Source organism: Sciurus carolinensis, chromosome 12, assembly GCF_902686445.1.
Source record: "Sciurus carolinensis chromosome 12, mSciCar1.2, whole genome shotgun sequence".
Classification (NCBI taxonomy): Eukaryota; Metazoa; Chordata; class Mammalia; order Rodentia; family Sciuridae; genus Sciurus; species Sciurus carolinensis.
Window position 1 is genome coordinate 76,470,394 of NC_062224.1, and position 16,103 is coordinate 76,486,496.

The 16,103-nt window shown below is 42.9% G+C and overlaps 1 protein-coding gene across 4 annotated transcripts in view; it reads left to right on the forward strand.

Annotated features, from left to right (window-relative positions):
* The window catches only part of Pacc1 (proton activated chloride channel 1), a 35,019-nt gene that overhangs the window by 2,036 nt on the left and 16,880 nt on the right, over positions 1 to 16,103 (forward strand). For 3 of the 4 annotated variants that reach the window (XM_047520896.1, XM_047520895.1, XM_047520898.1), the window contains exon 2: positions 1,066 to 1,162. The exons of the other annotated variant lie outside the window; for it this stretch is intronic. In XM_047520896.1, coding sequence (XP_047376852.1) covers positions 1,066 to 1,162 — 97 coding nt within the window. The remainder of the gene's footprint in view (positions 1 to 1,065; positions 1,163 to 16,103) is intronic. 4 annotated transcript variants of the gene reach the window in all.

Consider the following 16,103-nt stretch of genomic DNA (forward strand, 5'->3'; position numbering starts at 1 on the left):
ACTCAAGTCTCTTGAAGGTGAATTTTTAATTGAAATACCTTGAAACCGTTAACACTGTGAGCCTGAGAAGACACTTGGGAAAACTACCCCAGTGCCTCCCGATTCAGTGACAGCCCCTCCTCCAAACTCTGACCTCTCCTGCCCTCCCTCCTAATTTTATGGAGACTGGTGATTATCACTGTTATCCTTTCTGTCTTTCTCAGTGGTATAATTTCTCCCATTTGACAGGTGAGAACACTGGTGAAATGAGATGAGGTTGGCTTGTTACCAGACTCCTAATTAGCACCTGTCACTTGGACTACCCTTCCCACTTTGTTCTGCCATTTTCAGCCAAAGTCAGTGGACATTAGCCAGAGTCCTGGAGAGTTCTGACTGCAACTTCACTGTTCCTTTTTCTCTCTCAGCAGATTCAAAGCCACACTTCCTCTTCCTTTGGGAAAAAGTTAAGAACTTGGACTTTGGAACTAGACCAACTTGGATTTGACTCCTAGCTTTCTCTTTCACTGACTTTATGACTGTGACATGTGTGGTGGGTTGACTTGTGTTTCTCAAAAAAAGAACATGTTGAAGTCCTAACTTCCAGTACCTCAGACTGTGACCTTGTTTGAAAGTAAGGTCATTTCAGGTTAAGGTGAGGTCATACCAAAGTGGGATGGGCCCCTAATCCGACATGATTAGTGCCCTTAAAGATGACTCCGTGAAGAGAAAGGAATGCCAAAGATTGCTGGCTGTCACCAGAAGCTGGGAGAGAGGTATGGGATGTATTTTCCCCTGCCAACATCTTGATTTCAGACTCCTAGCCTCCAAGAAATGTGAGAGAAGATAGTCCTGTTGTTGTAAGCCACTCAGTTTGTGGTACTATGTTACAGAAGTCCCACAAACTTCCCTAAGACAGGAAGTACCTTGAGTTTTCTGAACTCCATTTTCCTGATTTATAGATCACACTACATCATGTGGTGTTTTTGGTGACAGTTCAGTGAGTAGCAGCTTCTGCTTTCTTATTTTAGTCTAGAAAAGCAAGGCTGATGCAGCCAACCTGTTCACCCGCTTTACTTCTCCCTTTAGCTGAGTGAAGAGTTGGATCAGGTGGTCGAGAACTCAGAGCAGGCAGACGAGCGGGACAAGGAGACAATCAAAGTCCAAGGTCCTGGTGTCTTACCAGGTAAGTAGGTTGGGGGCTGAGGGCGGGAGTGTTGGAAAGTAGCTGTGCTGACGCTGCGACTGGAGGCCCCAGTCCAGGTGCCTTGCCAGCTACCAGAGTGGGAGAACCCCCTGTCTTCACCCTGGTGTCAGATCAAGTATTGTCCTAGTTCTAAAGCTATGCATATTTAACCAGCATCACGACAGAGGATATGTCTAGGCTGGTATTTCTCTGATACTGGAATTTGAGCCAGTTCCCAAGGCCAGATCATTGGATACAGTGGCAATGCTTTGGGTCTCTGTTCTTCCATTCCTCCTTCCCTAGGAAGCTGCTGGCAGGAGAGCCTTCCCAGGGCCCTCAGTGCTGCTTCCCAGCTGGGTGAGCGAGGTCCTGTCAGTCAGTGGCATCTCAGCCTCACAGCCATGCCTTGCCATTAGGTTTCACACAGTTGACTTCTTCTCCCTTAGCTTCCATTGTGACACCTCTCAGGCTGCTTCTTCCAGACTCCCTTGCAGCTACCCTCCAGCTCTTGGCTGTTAAGTGTTTGTTGTAGGCCCCCTTCTCTCTCTCTCTCTGGTAGTTGATTCCCCTAGGCCTTTTCCCCTGCTTCAGTCACTGCTTGCTTATATGTGACTCTCATGTTGACACTTCCAACTCAGATGGTGCCCATAAACTCCAGACTTGTCTCTTCTACATACTCAGCTGTCCACACCATTGCTCTGCGTTTCTTCCTACTATAGGATCTTTCTGTTATTTTCTTCCTTCTCCCTGGAAATCTCTTCCCTTCTTCACCTAGTTAATGTCTAATCATTTGTCAGCCTTTAGCTAATCAGCCTTGAGCAGATCCCTTCCCATCCTCCAACACTGTCTCTGTAATCTGCACACCTCTCCTTTGTGACTGTTGCAATTGGAGTAGTTTGTTTGACCAATGTCTGTCTCTTCCACCACAGTGAAACTCCACGAGGACAGACACAAGTCTGTTTTGTTCACCAACTTAGCTCTGGCCACTCAATAAAGATTTGTGGAGTGAATGGAGCCTTAGCATGACTTCAACCTCTTGCTTGGTCGGGGGAAGGTGGGTTTTCTTCCTTTGATTCCTGTATTTTCGGGGGAGGAGAAATTCTGTGGTTCTGCCTGCTGTTAAGTCAGAGAAGACTGAAAGGCAGCTCATGTGGAAGCATGACTGCTTCCACAGTGTGGGTTCTGTCATACCCATTGCCATATGTAATTCTCTTAGCCATGTGAGATGGTTATTATTTTATGAATGAAAGCCTGAGCTCTCCCTGAGGCACAGGTAGATTCAGCAAGGGAAGATTGACTGGCAAACAGACTGAAATGAGTTCTGTCTGACCCCGGACTTCTACTCTACCAGTGGGTTTTTTTTTTTTTTTTTTTTTTTTTGCATTACTGGGGAATGAACCAGGCCTCATGCATACTAGGGAAGTATTCTATCACTGAGCTGCATATCAATTCTTTATTTTACTTTTGAGATAGGGTCTTGCTCAGTTGCTCAGCTGGCCTTGAACTTGCAGTCCTCCTGCCTCAGCCCCCTGAGTAGCTGGGATTACAGGATGCATCACAGTACTGGTTGGGGCTTTTCTTTAATTGACACTTGATTGTACATATTTATGGGTTATGATGTATGAATACATGTACACAAATGATAATGAACATGTCAAAGTTATAGCATGTCACCTCATACGTTTACCATTCCTTTAAGGTAGAGCATTAAAAAAAATCTCCTTTACTAAGTGGGGTAGAAGTGACTGCACTCATGATCCCAGTGACTGAGGGAGGAAGTTTATCAGTTTGAGACCAGCCTGGGCAAGTTAGCGAGACCCTGTCTCAAAAATTAAAAAAATAAGGGGGGTCACTGAGGGTGTAGCTCAGTGGTAAAGCACCCTTGGATTCAACCCCCACTACCAAAAAAAGAAAAAAAAAAAACCCTCTTCTCTAGCTATTTTGAGTGCATAACTCATTGTTAGCTTAGAGTCACCCTGCTGTGCAATAGGACACTGGAAGTTATCCCTCTTCTACTTGTATCCCATTCACCTACTCTCCCCACTCTCTACTCCCTCATCTCTGGTAACCTCCATTCTATTCTCTACTTCTGTGAGGTTAGCCTTTTTAGTCCACATATGAGTGAGATCATATGGAATTTGTTTTTCTGGACCTGACTTCTTTCTTTTAACATAATGTCCTGTAGGAACATCCATGTTGTCAAAAGTGACTGAACTTGTTCTTTTAATAACTGAATAGTATTCCAGTACAGATATATACCACATCTTCTTCTTTATTAATCTATTGTTGGACATTTAGATTGATTCCAAATTTTGTCTACTGTGTGAACATGGGAGTATAGAGATCGTTAAGATTTCATTTCCTTTGGACATGTATACATTTAGTGGTGTTGCTGGGTCATATAGTAATTTTCTTTTTAGTTTTTTGAGGAACTGCCACACTGTTTTCCATATGACTTTTCTAATATACTTTCCCACCATGCCCCACTTGATCTGAAATTTTTTATTACTGATTCAGTCTCATTACTCATTATTGATCTGTTCAGGTTTTAGATTCATGATTGAATCTGGGTAGGTTTTTGTGTTCAGGAATTTGTCCATCTCTTGTGGGTTTTCCAATTTCGTGACATATAGTTGTCATAGTTGTCTGATGATTCTTTTTTTTTCTTTGTATTTCTGTGGTATCAGTTATACTGTCTTTTTTTTTTTTTTTTTTTTTTTTTTTTTTTTTTTTTAATTTTATACTGGGGATTGAACCCAGGGGCACTTAACCACTGAGCTACATCCTCAACCCTTTTTTTATCTTTTATTTTTAGACAGGGTCTTGTACATCCTCAACCCTTTTTTTATCTTTTATTTTTAGACAGGGTCTCGCTGAGTTGTTTAGGGCCTCGCCAAATTGCTGAGGCTGGCTTTGAACTTGCAATCGTCCTGCCTCAGCTTCCCACATTGCTGGGATTACAGGCATGTGCAATCACGCCAGCTATACTGTCTTCTTTTTCCTCTCTGATTTTGAGTCTAGTTAAAAGTTTATTGATTTTTGTTTATCTTTTCAGAAAACCAAATCTTCATTTAATTCATCTTTTTATATTGTTCTTTAGTGTCTATTTTGTTTATTTCTGCTGTGATCTCTTATTTATTTCCTTCTAATTTTGGATTAGTCTTGTTCTTGTTTCTCTAGTCTTTTGAAGTATAACATGAAGCTGTTCATTTGGAATTTTTCTGCTTTTGAGGTAGGTATATACTGTTAAAAACTTCCCTCTTATAGATGCTTTAGCTTATCCCACAGGTTTGGTATGTTGTGTTTCCATTTTCATTTGTCTCTAGAAAATTTTAAATTTCCTTTTTAATGTCTTTATTGGCCCATTGGTGGCTCAGGAGCATATTGTCTAATTTCCATGTACTTTGAAATTTCCAAAGTTCCCTCTTACTAATTTCTAGTTTTAGATTATTGTCGTCAGAAAAGATACTTGAAGTGAGTATGTCTTCTTAAATTTGTTAAGCTTGTTTTGTGGCCTAACATAAGATCTGTCCTTGAGAATATTTCATGAGCTGTTGAGACGAATGTGTGTTCCGTAGCTGATGCATAGAATGTTCTGTAAATGCCAGTGAGGTTCATTTGGTCTAGAGTGTGGTATAAGAGCAATATTTCCGTGTTGATTTTCTGTCTGGATGATCTGTCCATGGTCAAGAGTGGGATGTTGAAGTCCCCTGCTATTATTTTACAGCACTCCATCTCTCCCTTCAGATCTAATATTTGCTTTATATTTTTACCCTTGTGTCAGATACACACACACACACACACATTCATATTTGCTATATCCTTTTGCTGAATTAACTCCATAATTATATAATGACCTTCTTTGTCTTTCTTTTTAGTTTTTGATATGAAGTTTAGCTGATAAATATAGCTACTCCTGCTCTTTTTTGTTTTGTTTGTATGAAATCTTTTTCCATCACTTCACTTTCAGTCTGTGTGCGTGTGTTTACAGGTGAAGTGAGTCTTTTGTAGACAGGATGTAGTTGAAATTTTTTTAAAATCCATTTGTTCACTCTTTGTCTTAGAGAATTGAATCCATTTACATTCAAGATATTATTGAGAGATAAGGACTTACTCCTGCCATTTTATTGGTTGTTTTCTACATCTTTTGTTCCTTCTTCCTCTGGAGTTTTCTTTAGTGATGTGATTTGGTTTTGTTTTCTTTCTCATTTGCGTATTGGCTATAATTTTTTTGTATGCGCGTGGTTATTCTGGGACTTACATAAACAGTCTCTTTAAAGATTATTTTACACTGATAACTTTGGCTGCATACAAATAGACTTTTACTCTTCCATACAATTTGTAATTTCTTTGCCTTCGTCGCATCTTTTTATATTGTGTATTCCTTAACATCTTGTCACTATTGTTTCTGTTGACCATTTTGACTTCTAACTTCCTACTAAAGATTTGTAAGCTTATATATTGTATTGTAATGGAGTATGCTGAATTTGATCATATGTTTACCTCTATTGGCAGGTTTTGTACTTTTTTATGTTTTCGTGGTTCTTATTATCATCCCTTCACTTCTGTGTGAAGCAGCTGCTTAAGTATTTCTTGTAAGGTCAGTTTAGTGGTGAGCTCTCTGGAAAGGATTTTATATTTCCTTCATTTCTGAAGAAGAGTTTTCTGAGCATAGTCTTCTTGGCTGGCAGTTTGGTCTTTCAGCACTCTGACTCTATCATCCATTCTTTCCTGCTCTGCAAGGTTTCTGCTGAGAAATCTGCTATATTTCTAATGGGGAGTCTTTAGATGTGATGTTACCTTTTTTTTTTTTTTTTATTGCTTTTACAATTCTTTGTCTGACTCTTGACAGTTGCTTGTAATGACCTCTTCAGATTGAATCTAATTTGGATCTTTTGACAGATTTGCATGTTCATATCTTGCCCTAGACTTGGGCAACTTTCAGCCCTTATTTCATTAAATTTGTTTTCTGTGCCTTGCATCCATCCCTTATCCTCTGGAATTTCCACAATGTGAATGTTTGTTTGCTTAACGGCTTTATGTAGGTCCTGAGGCTTTCTTTGTTCTTTTTCTTTTCCTTTTCACCCTGACTGGGTTATTTCAAAAAATATATCTTTAAATACAGAATTATTTCTTCTGCTTGATCTAGTCTGTTATTTGCACTGTTACTTGTATTTTTATTGAGTTCTTCAACTCCAAGATTTTTTTTTTTAATGATACCCGTTTCCTTGTTGAGCTTCTCATTCAAAATTGAATGTTTTACTGACTTCATTGAATTACCTACTTGTATTGTCTTGTTGAGTTTTCTTAAGATCATCATTTGGAATTCCTTTTCAGTTCATAAATTGTCTCTTCTTGTTGTCTGTGACTGGAGAACTGTTCTTTGGTGGGATCATGTTTCTGTGCGTCCCTGTATTGATATTTGTGCATCTGTGGAGCGGTTGTCTTTTCTGGTTTTATGAAGTGGCTTTCATAGGGAAGGACATACACCTGTAGAAGAGCTCTGAGCCATCATCGGGTAGAGTGTGTTGCTTTTGGTTCCAGGTAGGGTCAGTGTCTTCAGCTACAGTCAACATCAGAGATGCTTGCAAGCGCCTCCGTGGTCCAGCCTGCAGCAGACTGTGCAGCTGCTGTACCAAGCCAGGTGCAGTCTCTGGCTGGGGGTTGGGGTCCCCACAGGCTCCTGGGGAACAGGGGCTGACTGATTTGTCAGCTGGTGTGTGGCCTTCTCCATGCTGGAGGCAGGAGTTGTACCAGTGTTTTAAACATTTTGTTCTTCATGAGCATGTATTAAAGGAGTTCAGTGTGAGATTTCATACATGTGTACAGTGTGCCTGATCAAGTCCTACCACCCTTTCTACCACGCTTCCTGTCCCACCCCCTCGCCTCACCCTTTACAATCCCTAGTAATCACTGTTCTCCTTTCAGGCTGACTTTTTGCAGTTTCCACGTATGAGAGAGAACACATGGTAATTCTCTTTCTGAATGGTGCTGCAATAAACTTGGGCGTGCAGGTATCTCTTCGGTACGCCGATTTCATTTCCTTTGGGTATATACGCAAAAGCAAATAGTGGCACCGTATGGTAGATCTCTTTTAGTGTTTTCTTGTTCGTATGCCTTTTTTCTCTTTCACTTGCCTAATTGCTCTGGCTAAAACTTTTAGTACTATATTAAATTAGAACAGTGAGAGTAGCATCCTCCCTTGTTCCTGATCTTAGAGGAAGTGCTTTCAGTTTTTCTCCACTCAGTATGATGTTGGCTATGAGTTTGTTATTTGTAGCCTTCCTTATGTTGAGGTACCGTCTCTATACCTAATTTGTTCAGGACTTTTATTATGAAGGGATGTTGAATTTTATCAGGTATTTTTCTGCATCTGTCGAGCTGATATGATTATAGTCTTCATTCTGTTGACATGATGTGCTTGTTGATTTGCATCTGTTAAACCATCCTTGCATCCTTGGAATGAAACCACTTTGGTCATGATAAATGATCTTTTTGATGTGCTGGTTGAATCCTGTTTGCTAGTATTTTGCTGAGAATTTTGTGCACATCAGAGGTATTGGTCTCCATTTCCTTTTTGTTGTCTGCCCCTAGTTTTGGTAACACTGTAATGCTGGACTCAATGAATTTGGAAGGGTTTCCTCTGTTTCAATTCTGTGGATTGATTTCTTTGGAATTTATTGGTAGAAAGTTGTTATGGTTTTTTGGAAGCGTCATGTTACCTTGTTTTTTTCACATTTCTTGTGCTCCTGCATGGAGACTTGTGTGTGTGGTGGATCAGGTGTTTCTGTCACTGTCATGGGTTGACCTTAGTCATCACACAGTTGAAGGTGTGCTTTGGGGTGTCAGTTTGTGCAGTGTTGGCTTTGAATTATCTTTGATTTAAATGCAGTTTCCATATAGCTTCTTTGGGTGTGTAATGAGTTTGGGCACAGTGTGTATTGTGATGGAGTTGGAGAGACCCCTTTCCCTGTGGGCCATGCAAGAGTAGTGACATAGTAGCATTTCAGGAAGGCAGGTACCTGGCTGCTCTCATGGCAGCAGAGGCCCCCGCCAGGTGATGGGTGTTTCTGGCACTGTTGCTGCTCTCTGATACCAATAAGGGCCTCTGCCATTGGCCTCCTGGCAGTGGTGAGGGCCTGCAACACTGTCCTCTGACAGTCTCTGGTGCGGGCCTAGACACTGCACAGGGAGAGGCAGTGAGAACTGCAGCACCCCTCTGTGACACTCACACCTGGTCGGGATAGGGGTGTGTGGGCAGACAAGGTGTGTGGCGGGCAGGACAGCAGCAGGAAGCACGGTGTTCCTCTCTTCTGCTCTAGCGGCAATGGCTGCCTGAGAGGGGGACCTTGGCTACACCTGGGCAAAGTACTCTCAGGGCCACTTTGGCAGCTTGCACCTGGAGTCAGGTGACCACTGGGTCATGGAGTTGCTCACGGCACCCTCAGCACAACCCTGTTGGCAGGGCAGCGGTGGGGATCCTTCCTGCTCTATTAGAAACAGGCACCTGAGCATGGTGTGTGAGGAGGGGCTGCAGGAACCGAATGGCTCCCTGCCTCACCGTCCTGGCATTGTCCCGGGTTCACACTCAGCTGGCCATGCTGCTGGTCTCAGCCCCCAGATCTCCTGGTTCTTGAAACTGACACCCTCCATTCCCTTCCATGCCCCCCCGCCCGGGTCCAGCTCATATGTGCAGGGCACACCAAGGGTCACAGTCACCTTTGCTGGGCCAAATTGGGGTCTTGAGACAACTGTCCCTCAAGCTAGTGCAGTGAGCTGTCTGTGGGGCCCTGGAGGTGGGACTGTGTAGGGGTTTCTCACACTTAGAGTAGTCCAAACTCAGACAGTAGTTCCCTGCACAAGAAGACCCTGCTACAGCACCCTGGGTGTTCACTGGGAGGTGATGTGACATCCTCCTCCAAAGCAAGGCTACTGTGTAGATTTCAGGTTACTTATCTAGGTGAACTGCAAGCTGCTTAGATAAGGGTTGTGAGACTTTCCAGTACTAGGATTGCCTACATCACACTGAGAGTTGGCTGGGACTGTCCTTCACTCATGCCCCTGAAGAGGGAAGACTTGCCCCGCTAGTTGTATGGTGGCAGATGCTGGGGTATTTTGTTTTTCTTCCTGTGCTGTTGTTTTGGGTCTCTGAATCCTACAAAGTTCTAGTGTCCCTCTTGCTGATGTCTAGTGTTCCTCCATGAGCTCACTTCAAAATGCAGCTCTGTACCTGTTGCTTTTACTCCCGTTTGTGGGGCATCAAGTGAGTGCTGGGCACCTCTGTTGAGCCATCTTGTCCTTCTGACCTGTGACTTTCAGACCATTCCAAGCATCGTTTGATTAGAGCCTAGTATGTAAAAGGTAGTGGTGAGACTGCTTCCCACTCTGACCGTAGGCGCTGTGGCCAGAGCCCTAAGACTTTAGGGAGAATAGTTTGAAATCTCTGGGTATCAGTTTCCTATTTTTTCTGTACAAAATGATCACAACTTTACTGGCTTACACAAATTTATCAGGGTACAGTGGTGCATACCCAAAATCCCAGCTACTCAGGAGACTGTGCAATTCCTTGGACTTCAAAGCCTGAGGTCAGAGCAGGAAGCCAGGTCCCACACAGGGCAGATTTGGGGTGGTTCTGTAAAATGGCAGGAGCTTTCCTGCTTTCAGACAACGCCTGCTGGATGTGTCTCCCTTCCAGACCATAGATGACCCACTTCCCAGGAGTCCATTTGGCCGATCTCATTAATGATTAGGCCTGAATTTGAAGACTTTATATGCAACTCTTCTAGTTCATTTCCTGCCTCTTGAGTCTTCTAATAATAAAATATTGGTAATGATGACAGCAGCCACAATTTTGGGGATGCTTTTTATATCTACTTCTCCATGGAAACAACTGCATAGAATAGTAGAACAGACAATATATAATTAATATATAAACAATAGGAAACTAATATTCAGAGATTTCAGACTATTCTTCTTGATTAATTATATCTTCTCCATGGAAACAACTGTGTAGAATAAAATAGATGATATATCATCTTCCCAGACACTCTTTGAGGGCTAAAGGGTCATCCTGGTTTATGGAGGAGGAACCTGATGCACACAGGGTAACATGCTAATGAGTGACAGGCTTGGTTTGCCCCCAGCACTATCTCCCAGGGTGTTCTGATGCTGGTTCGTTATTCCCAGATGAAATGCTTTCTGGCTCCAGCAGTCACTCATGGGCTTCTTCATTTCTTAGGCCAAGTGCTAAAGCCATCAGAGGTGAGTCAGGCCACACAATGAAAGCAAGGAAATTGCCCCTCCTTCTCAGCCTTCTGTGGCCTCTCCAATGAGGCCCTTTTCTCCCTGGTCGTGGTTACCTACATAGCATGATCGAGAACTCACACTCCCTGAGTACAGTTCTCTTAATTGCAGAGTTCTGCCAGGCACAAAGGTTTTGCTTTTTCCTCTCCTGTGCTAACTCTAGCGCCCGGCGTGGAGGCCCACTCCAAGTCCCAGTCCGTGTCTGTGCGTGGACTTGGGAGGTGGGGATTAGCAGGAAAGCGTCTCCTACAGGAGCGGCCGGAAGGGAAGAGTGAATGCATGTGGGTCAGACAGTGGCAGAGACAAGAGCTTCAGAGTGAAGGAGGAGGGAGGCTTGTGAAGAAAGGGTGGTGACATGTAGGTGAAAAAGAAGGGACTGGCCAGGGAGTGGGGATGGCATGAATGACAGAATAGAGGTGGGGGCTGGGGAGATAGCTCAGTCGGTAGAGTGCTTGCCTGGCAAGCACAAGGCCCTGGGTTCGATCCCCAGCACCCAAAAAAAAAAAAAGAATGAGGTGGAAACGAAAAGAGGCTGCTTCAGAGACGTTATGTAGCCCAGCAGAGCGTGGGTAAGGGAAGTGAGGGAGATGTGGTAGGAGGGCTACACGGGGTCACATCGTGGAGCTTCCGAGTGTTGGTTTGGACTTTAGGAAGCAGGACCAGTAAAAGGAGTAAAGTGGTATTTAAGGAAGACCAGCATGGCTGGATGAAGGTGAAGAGAGACAGCTGTGTCACGTGAGAGGCTGCTTTGATGTGGGAGCGGGGAAAAGGAAGAACCAGTCTGAGTTTTGAGGACAGCTGAATGTAGAGCGTGTGGTACAGAGTGAAGAGTCTGGAAGAGTTGGTGGCTCAGAAGAGAAGATGTTTGTTGTCCGCATACTGAGGTTTGAGCTTCGGTTGAAGTGGCACATCTGGATGGAGGTGGCCCAGAGGTGACGAGAGCTGCGAGCCTCATAGACAGCATCAGGGCTGGAGTTGTGCCCATGAGAGGTCTCCAGGGTCGGGGTCACGGGTCACGGTAAAAACTTCAGACTGTTCACTTCCTCTCTGGTGAGGGCGCCAGCACCAGTTTTAATCTTTTCAAAGGGAGAAACGACACCCGCGATAATAATCGAATAAGCAGTTTATTACATCAAAGATGTAATCGAATTGAGGAAAACACTTTTCTAATTAGTCAGTACGACCAGTTCTCCATGGAAACGACTGCGTATAATAAAATAGACAAAGACACGCAAACCAAAGAAAAAACAGATAAATTGGACCTTACCAAAATTAAAACCTTTTATGCTTCAAAGAGCACTGTCAAGAAGACAACCCGCAGAATGGGAGAAAATATCTGCAAGTCCTGTAGCTGAGAAGGGCCTTGTATTTAGAATATATAAAGAACTCTTACAACACAATAGTAGAAGGTAGATAACCCCATTAAAAAATGGACAAAGAATCTAAATAGATGTTTCTCTAAAGAAGATGCACAAAAACCAACAAATGCTTAACAGCATTAGTCATCAAGGAAACACACCTCTTAAACCATAATGAAATGCCTACTACCTCATGCCCACTAGGATGGCTGTAATAAAAAGATGCATGATAATGAACTTGGGGAGGAAGTGGAGACATCATAACTCCCAAACATTGCGATGGGAATGTGAAATGGTGCAGTTGCTGTGGAAAACAGTCTGGCAGTTTCTCAAAAGTTGAAATACAGTTGTGAGTGTATTAGTCACCTTTCTGTCACTGTAACAAATACCTGAGCTGAATCGACTTACCAAAAAGAAAAGGTTTATTTTGGTTTACAGTTTGGGAGCTTTTGGTCCATGACCAGTCGGTCCTGTGGCTTTTGGACCTGTGGTGAGGGGCACTTGTCAGAGGAAACCTGGTCACCTTGTGGAGGGGAAGCGAGGGAGGAGGAGGCAGGGGCCGGGGTCTCACAGTCCCCTTCAAGGCACACCTCCAGTGACCTGATGACCTCCAAGTAGGTCTCACCTCTTAAAGTTCCTCCCACCTCCTAAGAGTGCCACACTGGGGAGCAAGGTGTTAACATGTAGGCCTTTTGGGGACATTTAAATCCAAACCGTAGCACTCAGTAGTTCCACTCCTTGGGATGTGTTTAAGAGAAAGGAAAACTTGTGTCCACATACCACCTTGCACATGCATGTCCATAGCAGCAGTGTTCTTAATAGCCCAAAGGTGGACATAACCCCAATGATCTCCAGCTGGTGACTGGCTTACTGAGATGGTGTATTCATACACAGAACATTATTTGACCATGAAAAGAAATGAATAAACTGATACTTGCTTACAACATGAATGATTCTTAAAGACGGTATATTAAGGAAAGAAGTGAAAGAATTTCATCTCTTTTCCTCGCCAAAGACTGCATGTATGAGTCTCTTTATGAAGTGTCCAGAATAAGCAAATTGGTAGAGATAGAGGGTAGATTAGTAGTTGCCAGACACTAGGAGGAGAGGGAGTGACCCCTGATGGTCACTCATTTTGGGTCGTAAGAATGTTCTGTAATTAGTGGTGATAATTGCACATCTTATGCAATAGATCTACTAGATCTATTCACTTTCCAAAGGGCAAATTTTATGGTGTGCAAATTTATAACTTAAAAAAAAATAAAACCCAGACTTGCCACATTACTAAAAAGAAAAAAGGACAGGCAAGAATTCAGGATACATCTTAACTCAGTTTTCTCTGCAAGGTGATTTCATAGGGCTTAGGCCAACAACCAGGTCCCTTCCTCTGAGTAAATGTCCCATGATTCTTCCAAAAACTAAATTGCCCATCACAGATTCCCTTAATGACCTAGCTTTCTTTCTGGGGTGGGTTTGGGTTTTCCAGGATTTTTTTTTTTGGGGGGGGTTACTGGTGATTTAACTGACACTTAACCACTTAGTCACATCCCCAGTCCCCTTTTTATTGTTTATTTAGAGACAGGGTCTCACTAAGTTGCTTAAGGCCTCAGTAAGTTGCAGAGGCTGGCTTTGAACTTGCAGTCCCCTGCCTCATCCTCCCAAGCTGCCGAACCCAGGGGTGTTTAGCCACTGAGAAGAATGTGCACTTTTAAAACATTCACTCAGCTTGACACAAGAAAGCCAGTGTTCGGTTTTCTCCCTGTAGAGTGCATGGGACATTTTGTCAAATATCTAGCACTTTTTTTTTTCAGTGGTAAATATGATGCTGATTTCAGAATTGGAGTGTTACATTTAGCATGTGTGGTTGGTAAGTAGTTTTAGAGCTTTTATTTAAATCACAGGCCTATTAGTGGGCCTAGAAGAGACCTGTAAAGAAGCTAACCTTGGCTTTTGTGAGTGAAGCAGAGGAGATGTGTGGTTAGTGTTCCCACAGGAGTAATTGTCCCTGTACCTCTGCCAGACAAACCAAGGTGGTAGAGTCATCATAAGTGACCTTTTGTTCACACCCTAAATTGGTGCTTTTAGAATTTTCAAAACCATGGTAGAATTTCATCTCTTTTCCTAGCCAAGGCATCATAAAGGCAAGACATTTCGAATTATGTTTATGTGGCTTATAGCAGAGTGGACATCTGCCCACAAATGCCATTTATTATTCATTATATTGTTCAGCCTGAATGTGACATATAGTTTGCCTTAAAGATGCCCCAGACTTCTCTATTCGTTAGAAAGTTATGGTCTCAGCTGGGTGTGGTGGCACACACCTATAGTGCCAGTCTCTTGGGAGGCTAAGGCAGGAGGATCATGAGTTCAAAGTCAGCCTCAGCAACTTAATGAAGGCCCTGAGCAAGTCAGTGAGACCCTGTCTCAAAATAAAATATAAAAAGGGCTGGGGGTGTGGCTCAGTGGTTAAGCACCCCTGGGTTCGATCCTCAGTACCAAAAAAGAAAAAAAAAAAAGAAAAGTTAAGTCTTTAATCACATCATCTTTTTTGTTTTTTGTTTTTTTTGTTTTTTAGTTGGAGGTGGACACAATACCTTTATTTTATTTTATTTTATTTTTTATGTGGTGCTGAGGATCAAACCTAGGGCCTCACACATGCTAGGTGAGCCCTCTGCCACTGAGCCACAACCCCAGCCTGAGATCTTCTTTTATCATCAGAAGCAACGAGAATTTTAATACTAATTCTCACTGTGTTGTGTGGGGAAAGAGCAATTTGGGCTAGGAGCTGGGTCCTCAGGACTCTCATGATTGTGCCAGTTACTGTGTAGAACTGGACTTCTGTGCAAGAGTAGGGTTGCGCCAAATGTCCTTTTAGATTCCTACCGACTCTTAAAAATTCAGGTCAGGCATTAGGCACCTTATCAGTCACTTTAGAGTTCCTTTGCTTTTATCTAATAATCTTTCCAAGCCCTAGTAAAATGTAGCAAGCCAGTACTTGTTGCCACTGTTATGAGCAGCTTGTGACCCTGAATGTATCTTCACCTGCCATGTTTTGAAGCCTATCTGTGATCCGCCTGAGCTACGGAAGCTGGAAATGCTACCGTGCTTTGGGTCCTGTGGCCCTACAGCCCAGCTCTACCTAACTGCCAGGGATCAGCACCTAAGCCAGGAGAAGCCATTTATAGGCTGTGCGTGAAGAAGGATGAGTCTCATGAGGTGTCCAATGGCACACCCTATATAGGATGCTCTGGGGGAGGGTTTGAATGTGAGACTCAGGGAAGAGGACTTAAACGGTAAAGTGGATCAGGATCCTGAGAGAAACATGGAAAGAAGGTAGATAGCAAAACTGGCAGGGAACAGAAATTGACAAGAGTCCTTCCTCGATTGGAGCAAAAATGGAATGAGAGACAAAAGAAGTTGAGAAATAATTGCTTTAATTCCTTTTGGACAGCTCAAGCTGCTGTGTACCTTGGTGGCTTAGTTCTCAGCTTACTCACGGGTTTTCCCTGGTCCTCAGTTCTCTTTGTAGAGTATGATGCCCAGAGTAAGCTGTCCTTCATAACCTGAAGGAAGGGGCCTCATTGATACTTTGGGGAATTTGTATTCCTGTTCAAAGTAGAAACTTTCTGAAGTATTTTGCTAGAAATAGGAAGGAATACTAACTGGTTTATAGTTCTATATGCTTAAAATGTGCTGGTATTCTCTGATAAATTGTGTTAGCATTGCAAGACTAAGTTTATCTATTGTTTAGGTTATTTAGTCATTTGATGGACCCGAAGATGTTACATGCCTACTATGTGAAAGACACTGTGTTCTGCCCCACCTCCATTTTATTTTCAGCATATAATTTTTCTAGTTCCTTGTTATTAAGAGATTGTAGTTCTGTGGTCTTCATTTATATTTGTTCTAATTAGTTATACATGACAGTAAAATGCATTTGGACACATCATGCATAAGTGGAGTATAACTTCTCATTTGTCTGGTTGTACATGATGTAGGGTTACACAGATCATGTCTGATTCATTCTACTCCTTCCTACCCATGTGCCCCCTCCCCGTCCCTCACTCCCCTCTGTCTAGTTCACATTACCTCTGTTCTGCCCCCCATTGTGAATTAGCATTCGCATATCAGAGAAAACATTCGGCCTTTGGTTCTTTGGGATGGGCTTATTTAACTTAGCATAATATTCTCCAGCTCCATCCATTTACAGGCAAATGCCTTAATTTCATTCTTCTTTAAGACTGAGTAATATTCCATAGTGTATATATACCACAGTTTCT